This window comes from Hyla sarda, chromosome 4 (assembly GCF_029499605.1).
Source record: "Hyla sarda isolate aHylSar1 chromosome 4, aHylSar1.hap1, whole genome shotgun sequence".
NCBI lineage: Eukaryota > Metazoa > Chordata > Amphibia > Anura > Hylidae > Hyla > Hyla sarda.
The window spans coordinates 52,318,569-52,336,357 of NC_079192.1; the positions used below are offsets into that span (position 1 = coordinate 52,318,569).

Consider the following 17,789-nt stretch of genomic DNA (forward strand, 5'->3'; position numbering starts at 1 on the left):
GACACATTATTGTACCGCTCTCCAGACTTTCAGCAAGCAAACTTCCTTTCGGTTACAGTCAATGCTGGACATCTTTCAATTTGATGGAAGAATATTCAAAAGAAAAAACTCCAATCGCGCAAAAATCCTATCAATTCCAAAGCAGAGTATATAGAAATTTATTGTCCAATCAACAAGCGCTTTCGGAGCCCAGATGGCTCCTTCTTCAGGTTACAGGACTTGAAAAAAAACATCATTTTGATGTAAGCATGATGTGTCTTTCATATCTTTCTTTGTTCTTTTTCATAAAAGAGTTTGAACGGCGCTTAGTTAAACCCCAGTCTGCTTTGTAATCTTTGTCTGGGAAAGACCTTGCTGATGCAGCTTAACTACCTGTTGTCTTTCTCTGCGCTTGGTTCTATCATGGTGTTTGACTTGTGACATGACACTGTAATTTACAACCTTATCTTTCTAGCAGAGTTTGGCTGTTCCTCGCCCAATTCAACTGTTTCTGTTTCAGTTAACTGTGTTTCAATCTACAAATGAAAATGATGGTCATTATCACATATTTTATATAATATCATACAGTGACTATAATCCTAGAAAATCCCTGACTTTGCAAGTGTACCTAGAAGAACTGAATCTGTTTTGAAGGGCAGTCACACCAAATATTGAGTTGATTTAGATTTCTATTTAGTTCATTCACATTGTATTTTTTTAATTGATAAAATAAACTATTAAGGCTGGGTCCACACCACGTTTTTGCAATACAGTTCCCGTATACGTTTTCAATTTGAAAACCGTACGGAACCGTATTGAAAACCGTATGCATTGACTCTCCATTGAAAACCGTATGCCAAACAATGCATCCGGTTGCATCCATTTTGCATCTTGTACGGTTTTGTCCATTTTTTTTTCTTGTAACCAAAACCGTAGCCTACCACTGTTTTTGGTCAGGGTGAAAAACCGTATTAAACTGTATTTAAAAAATATATTTTTTTTAACATGGGAGTCAATGGGAATCGTACAGAACCATACGGTTCTTTCTTTCTTGGAATTTCAATCAAACAAGTAAAACTTTATTCATAATGGAGTGAAAAGTTAAAAACGTATACGTTTTTTCTTTAAAAAACGGATGCAACCGGACATCATTTTTCAAATGGTTTTTATTCATATATGGGTTAAAATTTGTACACACATTTTGATACAGTTTAGTCCGGTTTTGAGGAATCCGTTTTTTCATCAAAAACCTGATATGGGAACTGTATTGCAAAAACGTGGTGTGAATGCAGCCTTCTATTTAATATTCTAACCTTGCATCATTTTTTCCCACCTCTGGTCAAAACATTTACACAGTACACAACATTAGAATTCTATTCTCTAACACAGTGTTTCCCAACCAGGGTGCCTCCAGCTGTTGCAAAACTACAACTCCCAGCATGCCCGGACAGCCGAAGGCTGTCCGGGCATGCGTGTAGTTGTAGTTTTGCAACAGCTGGAGGCACCCTGGTTGGGAAATACTGCTCTAACACTAGGAATTACTGCATCAGTAATTTCCCCAATACCCACTACACTGCTCTATGTACTGCTCCTCACCCCCGGGCTGATACTGAACCCATATGTTGGGGTTTTGATATGATTTATCAAAACCTGTCCAGAGGAAAAGTCGCCCAGTTGCCCATAGCAACCAATCAGATCGCTTCTTTCATTCTTAACAAGGCCTCTGCAAAATGAAAGGAGCGATCTGATTGGTTGCTATGGGTAACTGGGCAACTTTTGCTTTGCACAGGTTTTGATAAATCTCCCCCTATATACTTTATAAGTTTCAATATGAGAATATTCCTAAATTGGTGTCCACACGAACGTAAAGGGTGCCTAGCATTATTCTTCCCATCTAACAATATTTCCCAGCACATTTTAGACAATTATCGTGTTCGTATTCCTGATCCCCGGCTGTCACTTTGTTTCTCGACACTACAGATAAAGACACTTCTCTCAGGGATGGGCTGCTTATCTTCTTTTTGTTGGTCTTACCTCTCTTGGCACTTGGAGCATTTGTGTTTTTCCGAAGAAACGAACTGAAGAAGAAATTCTGTGGTAGAAGAAGATCACACGGGTAAGTGACCAGAAAACTTCACAGCCAGTTTAGATTGTCCTGACCCAATTAGTGACCTGCAGTTATGGCCGCAAATGTTGGCACCCCTGAAATTTTTCTAGAAAATGAAGTATTTCTCACAGAAAAGGATTGCAGTAACACATGTTTTGCTATACACATGTTTATTCCCTTTGTGTGTTTTGGAACTAAACCAAAAAAGGGAGGAAAAAAAGCTAATTGGACATAATGTCACCAAACTCCAAAAATGGGCTGGACAAAATTATTGGAACCCATTCAAAATTGTAGAAAAATAAGATAGTTTCAAGCATGTGATGCTCCTTTAAACTCACCTGGGGAAAGTAACAGGTGTGGGCAATATGAAAATCACACCTGAAAGCAGATAAAAAGGAGAGAAGTTCCCTTGGTCTTTGCATTGTGCGTCTGTGTGTGCCTCACTAAGCATGGACAACTGAAAGAGGAGAAGAGAACTGTCTGAGGACTTGAGAACCAAAATTGTGGAAAAATATCAACAATATCAAGGTTATAAGTCCATCTCCAGAGATCTAGATTTGCGTTTGTCCACAGTGCGCAACATTATCAAGAAGTTTGCAACCCATGGCACTGTAGCTAATCTCCCTGGGCGTGGACGGAAGGGAAAAATTGATGTCAATGCAGGAAAGTCCAGATAATCAGCCTCAAACAAGTTCCAAAGAAATTCAAGCTGTTCCGCAGGCTCAGGGAGCATCAGTGTCAGTGCGAACTATCGTTCGACATTTAAATGAAATGAAACGCTATGGCAGGAGACCCAGGAGGACCCCACTGCTGACAGAGACATAAAAAAGCAAGACTACATTTTGCCAAAATGAACTTGAGTACCGTATATACTCGAGTATAAGCCGACCTGAGTATAAGCCGAGACCCCTAATTTCAACCCAAAATCCCAGGAAAAGTTATTGACTCGAGTATAAGCCTAGGGTGGGAAATACATCATCCCCCCCTGTCATCATCCAGACCCGTCATTAACATCCTCATCATCATCACCCCCTGTCATCATCCAGACCCCCATCATCATCCCCTTGTCATCATCCCACACATCCCCCCTTCATCATCCCCTTGTCATCATCCCACACATCCCCCCTTCATCATCCCCTTGTCATCATCCCCTTGTCATCACCCCACACATCCCCCCTTCATCATCCCCTTGTCATCATCCCCTTGTCATCATCCCACACACCCCCCTTCATCATCCCACACACCCCTTCATTATCCCACCCCCCCCCTTCATCATCCTCTTGTCATCATCCCACACCCCCCCCCCCCTTCATCATCCTCTTCTCATCATCCGCCCTCAGTGGTCTTCAACCTGCGGACCTCAAGAGGTTTCAAAACTACAACTCCCAGCAAGCCCGGGCAGCCATCGGCTGTCCGGGCTTGCTGGGAGTTGTAGTTTTGAAACCTCCGGAGGTCCGCAGGTTGAAGACCACTGCGGCCTTCGACATCATCCAGCCCCCTCTCACCCCCTTTAGTTCTGAGTACTCACCTCCGCTCGGCGCTGGTCCGGTCCTGCAGGGCTGTCCGGAGAGGAGGTGGTCCGGTGGGATAGTGGTTCCGGGCGGCTATCTTCACCGGGGGCGCCTCTTCTCCGCGATTCCGGCCCGGAATAGAGGCGTTGCCTTGACAATGACGCAGAAGTACGTTGGCAATGAACGCACCTCTGCGTCGTTGTCAAGGCAACGTGACTATTCTGAGGCCGGGCCCGAAGCGCTTAGAAGAGGCCTCCCCGGTGAAGATAGCCGCCCGGAACCACTGTCCCACCGGACCACCTCCTCTCCGGACAGCCCTGCAGGACCGGACCAGCGCCGAGCGGAGGTGAGTACTATACAGAACTAAAGGGGGGTGAGAGGGGGCTGGATGATGTCGAAGGCCGCAGTGGTCTTCAACCTGCGGACCTCCGGAGGTTTCAAAACTACAACTCCCAGCAAGCCCGGACAGCCGATGGCTGCCCGGGCTTGCTGGGAGTTGTAGTTTTGAAACCTCTGGAGGTCCGCAGGTTGAAGACCACTGGGGGTGGGGGGAGTTCACTCGAGTATAAGCCGAGGGGGGTGTTTTCAGCACGAAAAATCGTGCTGAAAAACTCGGCTTATACTCGAGTATATACGGTAAGTCAAAATCTTTCTGGGAAAACATCTTGTGGACAGATGAGACCAAGATAGAGCTTTTTGGTAAAACACATCATTCTACTGTTTACTGAAAATGGAATGAGGCCTACAAAGAAAAGAACACAGTACCTACAGTGAAATATGGTGGAGGTTCAATGATGTTTTGGGGTTGCTTAGCACTGGCATGTTCTCTTTTTCTCTCTTCTATAATCTAACAATCTCTGGCAGGTCCCAGTACACACACACTGCACTTTTCCCTGAAATCTCCCTGTGGTGGCTCTCCTTCCAGCTCTTTTTATTTTTTGGCCTGGGGAATGGCTTTTGGGAACCGAAAATGTAAAATTTTTTCTGTTCAGTTATCTGTTCACTTATTTTACAGCAAATTGATAACAGTAGAACTAAGAGCATTTAAAGGGGTACTCCACTGCCCCAGCGTCCGGAACATTTTGTTATGAATGCTGGGTGCGGATTGCGGGGGTTGTGACGTCACTGCTATGCCCCTAGTGACGTCACGTCACGCCCCTCTCAATGCAAGTCTATGGGAAGGGGCGTGGCAGCTGCTACGCCCCCTCCCATAGACCTGCATTCAGGGGGCATTTTGTGACATCAGGAGAGGACGTGATTGTGACATCACCAAGTAATGGAGGGCGGGCGGCACCAGAGATCTTCACCGTAATGACCCCCGCAGTCCGCACCCAGCATTCAGAACAAAAAGGTCCGGACGCTGGAGCAGTGAAGTATCCCTTTGAAATAAATTCTCACTCCGGTGTGCCAAATTTTCAGATGTATAGCTTTTTAACCTTATGTTGCTGACAGGGAGTGAAAAATGTTTTTCTCTAAAATGTGGTGTCCCGGTACCGTATTGCATACCGTACCTTGTGTAGTGGTCCCCAAAGTCAGAGTTCCTACATTCAGGTAGGGTCCCCCAGGTGGGACAGCATCTAGTTGCCTCCTTCTATTCTAACTCTACAATGTTTCTATGTACATATTTAATAATGTGTATTTAATATAATGTATAGTATACTTACCTTGCTAGCGTCGCAGGACCTTTGGTCATGTGACTATGTTGATTCCTCTATGGTATGTTAGAGGACCTTTGGAGGTCCTTAGGTCACATTCTACCCAAAATTCTGTGAAGGTGATTGACAGAAGTATTGGACCAATTAGCTCTAGTCCAGCCCCTGCCCATATAAGGGAGCTGTAGCCAATTATCGCTCTCTTGGGTTGCTGCTCTCGTGGATGCCGGACTAGCAGGACGGATCTGCGCAACTTTCAAAGACACGCTAGGCCAGAAACAGCCTCAGCCTAAACTAAACCGTGAGTTCTAAACTAATCCCCACTAAAGCTAGCGTGACTACTGGACCGCAACTAAATCCCCTAAATCCAGTGAAACAGCGCATATCAGTCTAAGGACTCTAAAACGCTTAAGGTCCCAACCACTGTCAATCTCCGAGAGACTTTGCATGTATAGAGACTGTTCCGGTTATGAAGCTTGCATAAAATCTTCTGTAAAGTTCCAACTGTTTTCAGCAAACTCTCCGGTTGTGGACATTCCATTATTCTATACCTCCCTATCGCTCTTGGGAAGGGTGGCGGTAGGACAAACATTACAGAGGAGCCCTCATCCTGGCCTCACGAATAGAAAGGGTTAACCAGACACCCTTTAGTCACCGCACAGCTACACCCCATATACCCTACTCCCCCCAGGCTATCACATAGCTTTTTGGCGTCCTACGAACAGGATACGGGTGTGTGCCTACAGCTGTTTCCACCAATCAAAGTGTACTCCCCCTATGTAAAGGACTTTATTTATGTATTGTGAATCTCTTTCAAGGCTACGGGACTGTGTTTCTGGCACTGTATGCAAAAAGTGCGCACGAAAAGTAAGGGGGGAGGTGAAAAGTACATTGGAGCCGCAATTCGCAGCGCAAGGGGTTAAAGGCAGCACTGGTCCTTCCCACGTGCGCGATCCTAAAACTCCGCCCACCGAGGTCTCAGGAGCCGCAGTGGCCATCTTGGCGGAGCCTCAAACAGAAGACCTACAGAAAAACACAGTCAGAACAGTAAAGAAACGCAGAGTGTTGCAGAGGACTGAAAGCTTTATGGAGCCAGCACAGTATAAAACCCTGAAGTACCAGATCGCTAAGTTAAGATCTTGTCTGGACTCACTCCAGCTCCCGATCGTCGCACTCAATTTCCAGATCAGCGCTCTCAAATTCAAGATCTACGCACTCAAGTTCCAGATTAAAGAACAGCTGCGTCTCTTAAAGGGACCGACGTTCCCGAGCTTCATTTATAGGGCCAGATCCATTCACCAAAATGTTGGATCCGGCAGCACCAATACTGCTTCCAGGACCTGCTTCACCTCCAGAACCTGCTCTAATGCCTGTTTCAGCACCTGCGGCACCTGCACCCCCTATTCAGCAAGATGGTGGTGCTCCGGTAGTTTCCTCCGCAGAACCAGCACAGCCAGAAGGACAAGTTCAACCTGATTTCTCTCCAGCTGTTGCACTCATCTCAAGAACATCTGCTGCCGCACCAGTCTTCCTGGGAAATTCCATCCTTTTAAACTACAATGGTGACCCTTTTACATTGAGGGACTTCAAGGAGAAGATATACAGCCTCTTCGGTTTTTATGCTCCCCCCCCCCACCCCCATCAACAGGTGCAGTTACTTACAGGGCAGTTGCAAGGGCCTGCATTAGAGGAGGTACTCACCTGGCCACTGGCCGATTAGGCTACAGTAGAGAAAATCTTCGAGGGGCTCTATCAGTTGTTCGAGTCTCACTCCCCCTCTGAGGTACGTCTAAGACTGTATGAGCGTCGTCAGAAGCCAGGCGAGACTCTTCGGGCTTATGCAGTAGCCCTACAGAATGCTTTAGAAGCAGTACAAAAGCTAGATGGTATTACATCCGATCAAGGTAACAGGGTGTTGATGGACCATTTCATAGATGGGGCACAGAATAAGTGGGATAAGGCCCAACTTAGGATGTTGGCAGCACAGAACCCCGACATGGCTTTCCCCGCCTTCAAGAGGTTAGCCATCAAAGTCATTGAGTCAGGGCCCGAGGCGGAAGAAGTTAGGCCCCCCTCTGCAGACTCATTGGGAGCCATGGCCCTGACCGTAACCATTAAGTTTTTGTGCCTGGTCCTTAGACCAAGAGACTCCTAGCTGTAGGAGATTCGTAAGTGTGTGCCCGGCTAAACAGCACTAGCCGTGATCTGTGGACTCTTATTGCAGGTGGACTGCTGATCCTTGCACGCCTGTTTATGTGTAAATACCTCTGACTCTTAGTGCAGGTGGACTGCTGATCCTTGCACGTCTGTTTACGTGTAAATATCTCAATAGTAATGTAGTATTCTTTTGCTTAAATTGCACTTATCAGGTGAATGCACCTGAACCCTGTTGGAGTGTCTAATAAATGTTTATGCTAATGTAAATGGTTATTGTACACGAAATTTTTGCTGTATGCACGTGTACACCAAAAGTACAAAAAATTTAAATAGGTGTTGTAGTAGTTGCTAGTAGGTGGCTCTCTCAGCTCCTCTGGGAGTAACATTTCTTTCATCCATCACTAACACCATCTCAAAGGTCTACACAAGGGAAACTACCCTTAAGATACCAAGACTGACCTTTCACATACTTTTGTACACAAAGTACCTCAAACCAATCACTCAAGTGTACTTACCTCACTTAAACTTAGTACACCAAATAATAAAAATATCTCTCACTCAAGTACATGCTTTAGGAATTGTAGCCTATGTCATTTTCCAATTCCTGCCACTGTTATGTACACTAACTGTTCTCTTCTTTCTCTTACGTGTGCAAGATGCCCTGCCCGGCCAGTAGGTGCTCTTACGAGCTAAAAATAACACACGTAATCAAAAAAGTAACCTAGGTAAGGTTTATCTGTTGTGTTCTAGGGATAAGAGCGTGTAGCCAATGGACCCTAGTAGCCAGTTTATTGGTAGAAAGCCCCAGGCAAGCCAGTAAAACCCTCAGTGTACTAAACAGGTAACTAATATGGCAAAAAATGTCTAGTGAGATTCATAAAAAGAAAATGTCTAGTGAGATTAAAAAAATGTCTAGTGAGATTCAAAAATGTTAAGTAGGATGTATCTCATGTATAATAATATCATCCTGTTAACAAATTCATGAACCAAGTAATCCTGTTCATGAGTTTACCCATGGATATGTATGTACCTCAAAAAAAGTTAAATAGCTTTGTAGTGTTATACAGCCTGATTAATGGACATTTGAAAAGTTATGCCCAGGACTGTTATAAATCAACCTTCACTTCATCCCTCTGTCTCTGTGACAGACGTAGAGGCCAATTTATCTTAAATAAGGGGGTTTGTGGTGTCCCGGTACTGTATTGCATACCGTACCATGTGTAGTGGTCCCCAAAGTCAGAGTTCCTATGTTCAGGTAGGGTCCCCCAGGTGGGATAGCCCCTAGTCGCCTCCTTCTATTCTAATTCTATAATGTTTACATATTTAATGTGTATTTAATATAATGTATAGTATACTTACCTTGTTAGCGTCGTAGGACCCTCAGTCATGCGACTATGTTGATTCCACTATGGTATGTTAGAGGACCTTTGGAGGTCCTTGGGTCACATGCTACCCATAATTCTATGTGAAGGTGATTGACTGAAGTATTGGACCAATTAGCACTAGTCCAGCCCCTGCCCATATAAGAGAGCTGTAGCCAATTATCGCTCTCTTGGGTTGCTGCTCTCGTGGATGCCAGACTAGCAGGACGGATCTGCGCAACTTTCAAAGACACGCTAGGCCGCAAAACCTACTGGCCTCAGCCTAAACTAAACCGTAAGTTCTAAACTAATCCCCGCTAAAGCTAGCGTGACTACTGAACCGCAACTAAATCCAGTGGAACAGCGCATATCAGTCTAAGGACTCTAAAACGCTTAAGGTCCCAACCACTGTCAATCTCCGAGAAACTTTGCATGTATAGAGACTGTTCCAGTTATGAAGCTTGAATAAAATCTTCAGTAAAGTGCCAACTGTTTTCAGCAAACTCTCCGGTTGTGGACATTCAATTATTCTATACCTCCCTATCGCTCTTGGGAAGAGTTGCGGTAGAACTAGCATTACAGAGGAGCCCTCATCCTGGTGTCATGAATAGAAAGGGTTAACCAGACACCCTTTAGTCACTGCACAGCTACACCCCATATACACAAAAGTAAAATACATGTTATTGTATTTAAGAATCTAAAACAACTTTCAAGTTTTCATTTTTAACTAAAGAGGCAGCAAAATGGCTGCCCGATGGCCCGATGGACCAGGAGTCAGGCTAGGCTGGGCAAAAAAGGGTAGGAGCTGGTGAGAACCGGCTGTATAATACATGTTGGAGTCTGTGAGGAAGATCATGTACGGTTTGGTTACATTTCATTAGAAATCTGATTCTTATTTACACAAATTAATCAACAGGACATCCCACGATGGTAACAGAGAGAAATCCATGAATGTCCCCGGCAGAGCCGGTCCAACAGCCGGAGGGCTGAGAAATGCACCCAACAATGTACCAGGTAGAAGTGGTGTTTCGGCAGGTGCTCCACGGAATGCATGGCAAATGCTAGCAACCAGGCTTCTCCCTAATACAAGACCACAGAGAAATCTGCCAAATGTACCACCAGGCGGGGGCCCTGCAGCGAATGCACCTCCCAGGAATGTGCCACCTATAGGACCCAACAGAAATATCCCCCCATCATCTTATGAAAGTGTGAGTACCTGAATATAAGATACTAAGAACACTTACTGAAGAATTAAGAAACCTCAGGTATTTTTTGAGGTGGTGATTAAGGAACGGTGGGCTGCTCATTTTTCCTGCAGCGCCAACTACTGGGGAAATGTTGTATTACATGTGGCCATTTAAATAAATGATAATCAAGGCCAGACCTAGACCTAGTTGAAATGTCATCTATAATAATAGGATAGAACCAAACAAGTCCATAAGCAAAAGGCTATGTTCACAGGGCGGAATGTCCATGCGGAATTCTGCCGGAATATTCCACTGCAGTAGAGTCCTATTAATTTGGGATTCTGCTGCACTGTGCTCACAGCAGAATCTTTAGATCTTAATGCCGCGGAAATCCCGACTCCAATGTCTGCAGAAAGAATGGTCTATTGTTTATTCTTTTTTGGCTTCTGCTCGAAAATTCTTTTTAAGATGCCGCGTTTCCAAGAGGTTCTAGCGCCCACCAGATTATTCAAATGTGCGTAATGTCTTTCTACGTTTCCCGGGATGGATGTTCCGCACACTTTCGGCCCTGTGAACCCAGAGAGAAGTTTTGTGATGCTGATGATTTTGGCAGGACCAGCTGTCTATCTTATGTGTTTACAGCTGTACTTACTTTCAGATGACAGATGACATAGGAAAAAAGGATTGGACTTGCCAAATGTGAACCTTGTAAAACTACCACTCCCAGCATGCTTGGAGTGGTAGTTTTGCAACAGCTGGAGGCGCTCTGGTTGGGAAATGCTGGTCTACGGCTTCCTCACAGTCTGTGCCGTAACGAAGTAATGGTCTATGTCTGTTCTTACTTCACAGTCCTACCAACCGTATAAAGTTGCTGTCTCAACATATGCAGTAAGACAACCTCAGCATACACCGTCTAGGTAAGTCGCCAAAAATCAAGGTAATATTTGGGAAATTTCCAGTAAAAAATTTCCCAAAAAATATTTTTGACCACAGTGTTGAGATCTATCAAAACTGGTGGAAGGCAAATGTGTTGCCCATAGTAACTAGAGTTTGATTAGATGCTATGGGCAGCTGTGGTCTGAATATATTGACAGTGAACTCAGGCTAATGACTTCAAATCTTCATAAAACACCTTTATAAATGACAAATCACTTGGAAACTGCATGGAGTGTAAATCGACCCCAACCCTTTTATGAGTCTAAGTTAACCTGGGTAATCTCCAGCACTAGCAGCTTTATAAGATGGCCAGATGGAGTGATTAAACACCTGACCCTCAGCCAGAGGTTTTATGGAAAATGTAGGCTGCTTTACAGAACCCACATCGTTGTGCATTTGTAAACCAAAATGTAGCCTATTCCATGCATGCCACATCAGCAAAAAGAGATAAGCAAAAGACTTTTTTTTTTCATATTAAGTGGCTCCAAAAAGTTAAACAGATTTGTAAATTACTTCTATAAAAAATCTTAATCCTTCCAGTACTTATCAGCTGCTGAAGTTGAGTTGTTCTTTTCTGTCTGAGACAGACAGAGGTGTCAGCAGATGTCTGCCATTAACCTTTCTGATACCGTGATCAATACAGATCACGGCATCTGCGGGAGTGCGGTCTGAAATATGGATGATCGGAATGGCACACTGAGGTCCCCTCACCTGCCTCCGCTGCCTTTCACGGGTCTTCTGCTCTGGTCTGAGATCGAGCAGACCAGAGCAGAAGATCACCGATGACACTGATCATTGTTGTGCCCTATGCATAGCACTGAACAGTATTAGCAATCAAATGGTTGCTATAAATAGTCCCCTATGGGGACTATTAAAGTGTAAAAATAAAAGTAAAAAAAAAAATGAAAACAATTTGAAAAATCCCCTCCCCCCAATAAAAATGTAAAATGTTCTCTTGTCCTCTTTTCCCCATTTTTACCCCTATAAAGTGTAAAAACAAAATATAAGAAATTATAAACATAATTGGTTTTGCCGCATGCGTAAATGTCCGAACTATTAAAATATAATGTTGATCCCGTACAGTGAACAGTGCGAATGTAAAAAAAAGAAAAGTGCTAAATTGCTGCTTTTTTTGTCACATTTTAACTTAAAGGGGTACTCCGGTGAAAACCTTTTTTCTTTTAAATCAACTGGTGCCAGAAAGTTAAACATATTTGTAAATTACTTCTATTGAAAAAATCTTAATCCTTCCAGTACTAATTAGCTGCTGAATGCTACAGAGGAAATTCCTTTCTTTTTGGAACACTGATGACATCATGAGCACAGTGCTCTCTGCTGACATCTCTGTCCATTTTAGCAACCGTGCATAGCAGATGTATGCTACGGGCAGCATGGTGGCTCATTGGTAGCACTGCTGCCTTGCAGTGCTGGGGACTTGGGTTCAAATCCCACTAAGGACAACAATAAATAATTAGTTATTATTATTATATTGACGTCAGCAAAGAGCACTGTGCTCGTGATGTCATCAGAGAGAATTCCAAAAAGAAAAGAATTTCCTCTGTAGTATTCAGCAGCTAATAAGTACAGGAAGGATTAAGATTTTTTTAATAGAAGTAATTTACAAATCTGTTTCACTTTCTGGCACCAGTTGATATAAAAGAAAAAAGGTTTTCACCGGAGTACCCCTTAAAGTTTTATATAAACAAATGTGGTATCAATAAAAAGTACAGATCCAATGCAAAAAATGAGCCCTCAAAGTTATAGGTTGTCAAGATTGGGGGATTTTAAACGTACTAATTTGGTTTAAAAGTTTGCAATTTTTTTTAAGAACAGTAATAGAAAAGTATATAATCATGGGTATCATTTTAATCATATTGACCGACAGAATAAAGAACACGTATCATTTTTACCGTAAATTATACGGCGTGAAAACGAAAACCTTTTTTTTTTTTCTTTTTAATTTCCCCACACAAATAGTATTTTTTGGTTGTGCCATACATTTTATGGTAAAATGAGTGATGTAATTACGAAGTACAACTGATCTCGCAAAAAACAAGCCTTCATACTAGTCTGTGGATGAAACTATAAGAATTACGATTTTTAGAAGACAAGGAGGAAAAAACGAAAATGCCAAAATGAAATTGCCCATACGATTAAAATGATACCCTACTTATATAGGTTTGATTTTGTCGTACTTCTGGAAAAAATCATAACTACATGCAGGAAAATGTATATGTTTAAAATTGTCATCTTCTGACCCCTATAACTTTTTTATTTTTCCGCGTATGGGGCGGTATGAGGGCTCATTTTTTTGCACCGTGATCTGAAGTTTTTATATTGATTGGACTTATTGATCACTTTTTATTCATTTTTCATGATATAAAAAGTGACCAAAAATACACAATTTTTGGATTTTTTTTGCGCGTACACCATTGACCATGCGGTTTAATTAATGATATATTTTTAAAATCCGAACATTTCCGCACGCAGCGATACCATATATGTTTATTTTTATTTATTTACAATGGGAAAAAGGGGGTGATTCAAACTGTTATTAGGGAAGGGGTTAAATGATCTTTATTAACTTTTTTTTTTTTTTTTTACTTTTATATATATTTTTTTGCAATGTTAGAGCTCCCATAGGGACCTATAACACTGCACACACTAATCTTTTACATTGATCAATGGTTTCTCATAGGAAACCATTGATCATTGATTCTGCCACTTGACTGCTCCTGCCAGGATCTCAGGCACTGAGCAGCAATTCGGCGATCGGACACCAGGAGGCAGTTAAGGGGACCCTCCTGCTGTCTTAAAGTTGTTCGGGACGCTGCGATTTCGCTGCAGCGGTCCCGAACAGCCCGCTGAGCTAGCAGGGGGTAGTTTACTTTCACTTTAGACGCTGCAATCAACTTTGAACAAAGCGTCTAAAGGGTTAATAGCATGCGGCACCGCAATCAGTGCCGCGCGCTCTTAGCCACGGGTCCCGGCTGTTGTTAGAATGGGAGCGGACTCAGGACGTACAGGTACGCCCTGAATCCTTAAGAGGTTAAAAACTTTTGACTTGTCCTAGCAACATGTCAAAAGTTTTGATTGGCGGGGGTCTGACTGTTCAGACCTCCACTGATCAGGAGAACGAGCCGGGAGAAGCCCGTGCGGCTGCATGCTCCACTTTGCTCCAATTTTGACATATGTCGCTATGACAAATTTTTCCAAGTGACAGTGCCCATAAGTTCAAATCGTGGCCTTGTATACAGGGTAGCCAATGGACCCTAGTAGCCAGTTTATTGGTAGAAAGCCTCACGCAAGCCAGTAAAACCCTCAGTGTACTAAACAGGTAACTAATATGGCAAAAAATGTCTAGTGAGATTCATAAAAAAAAATGTCTAGTGAGATAAAAAAAAGTCTAGTGAGATTCAAAGATGTTAAGTAGGATGTATCTCATGTATAATAATATCATCCTGTTACCAAATTCATGAACCAAGTAATCCTGTTCATGAGTTTACCCATGTATATGTATGTACCTCAAAAAAAGTTATATAGCTTTGTAGAGTTATACAGCCTGATTAATGGACATTTGAAAAGTTATGCCCAGGACTGTTATAAATCAACCTTCACTTTGTCCCTCTGTCTTAGGGGACAGACGTCGAGGCCGACTTATCTTAAGTAAGGGGGTTTGTGGTGTCCCGGTACCGTATTGCATACCGTACCATGTGTAGTGGTCCCCAAAGTCAGAGTTCCTACGTTCAGGAAGGGTCCCCCAGGTGGGACAGCCCCTAGTCGCCTCCTTCTATTCTAATTCTATAATGTTTACATATTTAATAATGTGTATTTAATATAATGTATAGTATGAATTCGGGTAGAAAAACAGACATGGTGCACATCTACAATCTTGTATAATGATCTGATTGCTTCTCAGCATAATATCAAAAACTAGCAGGTTGTTAGTATACATTTTTTATCAAAAAGTACAAGCCCACTCGCCACATCAAGGCCACCTTTTTAGAGTGGGTTCCTAACGTCCCTAGCATAAAATGGAGCAGCACCGGGCGGTGACCACCACCGCCGCGACACCAGTGCCCACAGGGGGGACGACCCACTGGCAGAGCGGCCCCAATGCCACTCAAACCAGTCTATGGGCCGCACCTCCCCGCAGACACGGCGCCACTGCAGCAACGGACGCCGCACAGCACCACACCAGTGTGAACAAGTTGTAATAGCACACTTACCATGCTCTACCAGTCAGACTGGGAGGCTGCTAGGAAAGAAATGGCCCATGTGTAGCTAACTACTACTTAAATAGGGTTTGGCTGAGGGGGTGGGGAAGAGTGCAGCACATGTTCAAACAAAAAAAAAGGAGGGGATAGAAAACAGTGTGAATTCGCGTACAAAAACAGACATGGTGCACATCTACAATCTTGTATAATGATCTGATTGCTTCTCAGCATAATATCAAAAACTAACAGGTTGTTAGTATACATTTTGATCAAAAAGTACAAGCCCACTCGCCACGTCAAGGCCACCTTTTAAGAGTGGGTCCCTAACGTCCCTAGCATAAAATGGCGCAGCAACGGGCGGCGACCACCACCGCCTCGACACCAGTGCCCACAGGGGGGAACGACCCACTGGCAGAGCGGCCCCAATGCCACTCAAACTAGTCTATGGGCCGCACCTCCCCGCAGACACGGCGCCACGGCAGCAACGGACGCCGCACAGGGACGTTAGGGACCCACTCTAAATAGGTGGCCTTGACGTGGCGAGTGGGCTTGTGCTTTTTGATGAAAAATGTATACTAACAACCTGTTAGTTTTTGATATTATGCTGAGAATCAATTAGATTATTATACAAGATTGTAGATGTGCACCATGCCTGTTTTTCTACCCGAATTCACACTGTGTTTTCTATCCCCTCTTTTTTTTTTTTTGTTTGAACATGTGCTGCACTCTTCCCCACCCCCTCAGCCCAACCCTATATAAGTAGTAGTTGGCTACACATGGGCCATTTCTTTCCTAGCAGCCTCCCAGTCTGACTGGGAGACTATGGTAAGTGAGCTATTACACCTTGTTCACACTGGTGTGGTGCTGTGCGGCGTCCGTTGCTGCCATGGCGCCGTGTCTGCGGGGGTGCGGCCCATGGACTGGTTTGAGCGGCATTGGGGCCGCTCTGCCAGTGGGTCGTTCCCCCCCCCCCGTGGGCGCTGGTGTCGCGGCGGTGGTGGTCGCCGCCCAGTGCTGCGCCATTTTATGCTAGGGACGTTAGGGACCCACTCTAAATAGGTGGCCTTGACGTGGCGAGTGGGCTTGAGCTTTTTGATCAAAAATGTATACTAACAACCTGTTAGTTTTTGATATTATGCTGAGAAGCAATCAGATCATTATACAAGATTGTAGATGTGCACCATGTCTGTTTTTCTACACAAATTCATAATGTATAGTATACTTACCTTGTTAGCGTCGCAGGAACTTCGGTCATGTGACTATGTTGATTCCACTATGGTATGTTAGAGGACCTTTGGAGGTCCTTGGGTCACATGCTACCCATAATTCTATGTGAAGGTGATTGACAGAAGTATTGGACCAATTAGCACTAGTCCAGCCCCTACCCATATAAGGGAGCTGTAGCCAATTATCGCTCTCTTGGGTTGCTGCTCTCGTGGATGCCGGACTAGCTGGACGGATCTGCGCAACTTTCAAAGACACGCTAGGCCAGAAAACCTACCGGCCTCAGCCTAAACTAAACCATAAGTTCTAAACTAATCCCCGCTAAAGCTATCGTGACTACTGGACCGCAACTAAATCCCCTAAATCCAGTGGAACAGCGCATATCATTCTAAGGACTCTAAAACGCTTAAGGTCCCAACCACTGTCAATCTCTGAGAAACCCGATGGACCAGGAGTCAGGCTAGGCTGGGCAAAGAAGGGTAGGAGCTGGTGAGAGCCGGCTGTATAATACATGTTGGAGTCTGTGAGGAAGCTTGTGTACGGTTTGGTTACATTGCATTAGAAATCTGATTCTTATTTACACAAATTAATCAACAGGACATCCCACGATGGTAACAGAGAGAAATCCACGAATGTCCCCGGCAGAGCCGTTCCAACAGCTGGAGAGACGAGAAATGCACCCAACAATGTACCAGGTAGAAGTGGTCTCTCGGCAGGTGCTCAACGGAATGTATGGCAAGTGCTAGCAACCAGGCTTCTCCCTAATACAAGACCACAGAGAAATCTGCTAAATGTACCACCAGGCGGGGGCCCTGCAGCGAATGCACCTCCCAGGAATGTGCCACCTATAGGACCCAACAGAAATATCCCCCCATCATCTTATGAAAGTGTGAGTACCTGAATATAAGATACTAAGAACACTTACTGAAGAATCAAGAAACCTCAGGTAATTTTTGAGGTGGTGATTAAGGAACGGTGGGCTGCTCATTTTTCCTGCAGCGTCAACTACTGGGGAAATGTTGTATTACATGTGGCCATTTAAATAAATGATAATCAAGGCCAGACCTAGACCTAGTTGAAATGTCATCTATAATAATAGGATAGAACCAAACAAGTCCATAAGTAAAAGGCTATGTTCACAGGGCGGAATGTCCATGTGGAATTCTGCCGGAATATTCCACTGCAGCAGAGTCCTATTGATTTGGGATTCTGCTGCACTGTGCACACAGCAGAATCTTTAGATCTTAATGCCGCGGAAATCCCGACTCCAATGTCTGCAGAAAGAATGGTCTATTGTCTATTCTTTTTTGGCTTCTGCTCGAAAATTCTTTTTAAGATGCCGCGTTTCCAAGAGGTCCTAGCGCCCACCAGATTATTCAAATGTGCGTAATGTCTGTGTACGTTTCCCGGGATGGATGTGCCGCACACTTTCGGCCCTCTGAACCCAGAGAGAAGTTT

At 44.0% G+C, this 17,789-nt stretch overlaps 1 protein-coding gene across 4 annotated transcripts in view; it reads left to right on the forward strand.

The window, feature by feature from the left end:
* Positions 1 to 17,789, forward strand: part of ADAM9 (ADAM metallopeptidase domain 9) — a 269,190-nt gene that overhangs the window by 121,234 nt on the left and 130,167 nt on the right. For all 4 annotated transcript variants that reach the window (XM_056570919.1, XM_056570916.1, XM_056570915.1 and 1 more), the window contains exons 20-23: positions 1,960 to 2,095; positions 9,684 to 9,975; positions 10,804 to 10,871; positions 16,929 to 17,220. In XM_056570919.1, coding sequence (XP_056426894.1) covers positions 1,960 to 2,095; positions 9,684 to 9,975; positions 10,804 to 10,871; positions 16,929 to 17,220 — 788 coding nt within the window. The remainder of the gene's footprint in view (positions 1 to 1,959; positions 2,096 to 9,683; positions 9,976 to 10,803; positions 10,872 to 16,928; positions 17,221 to 17,789) is intronic.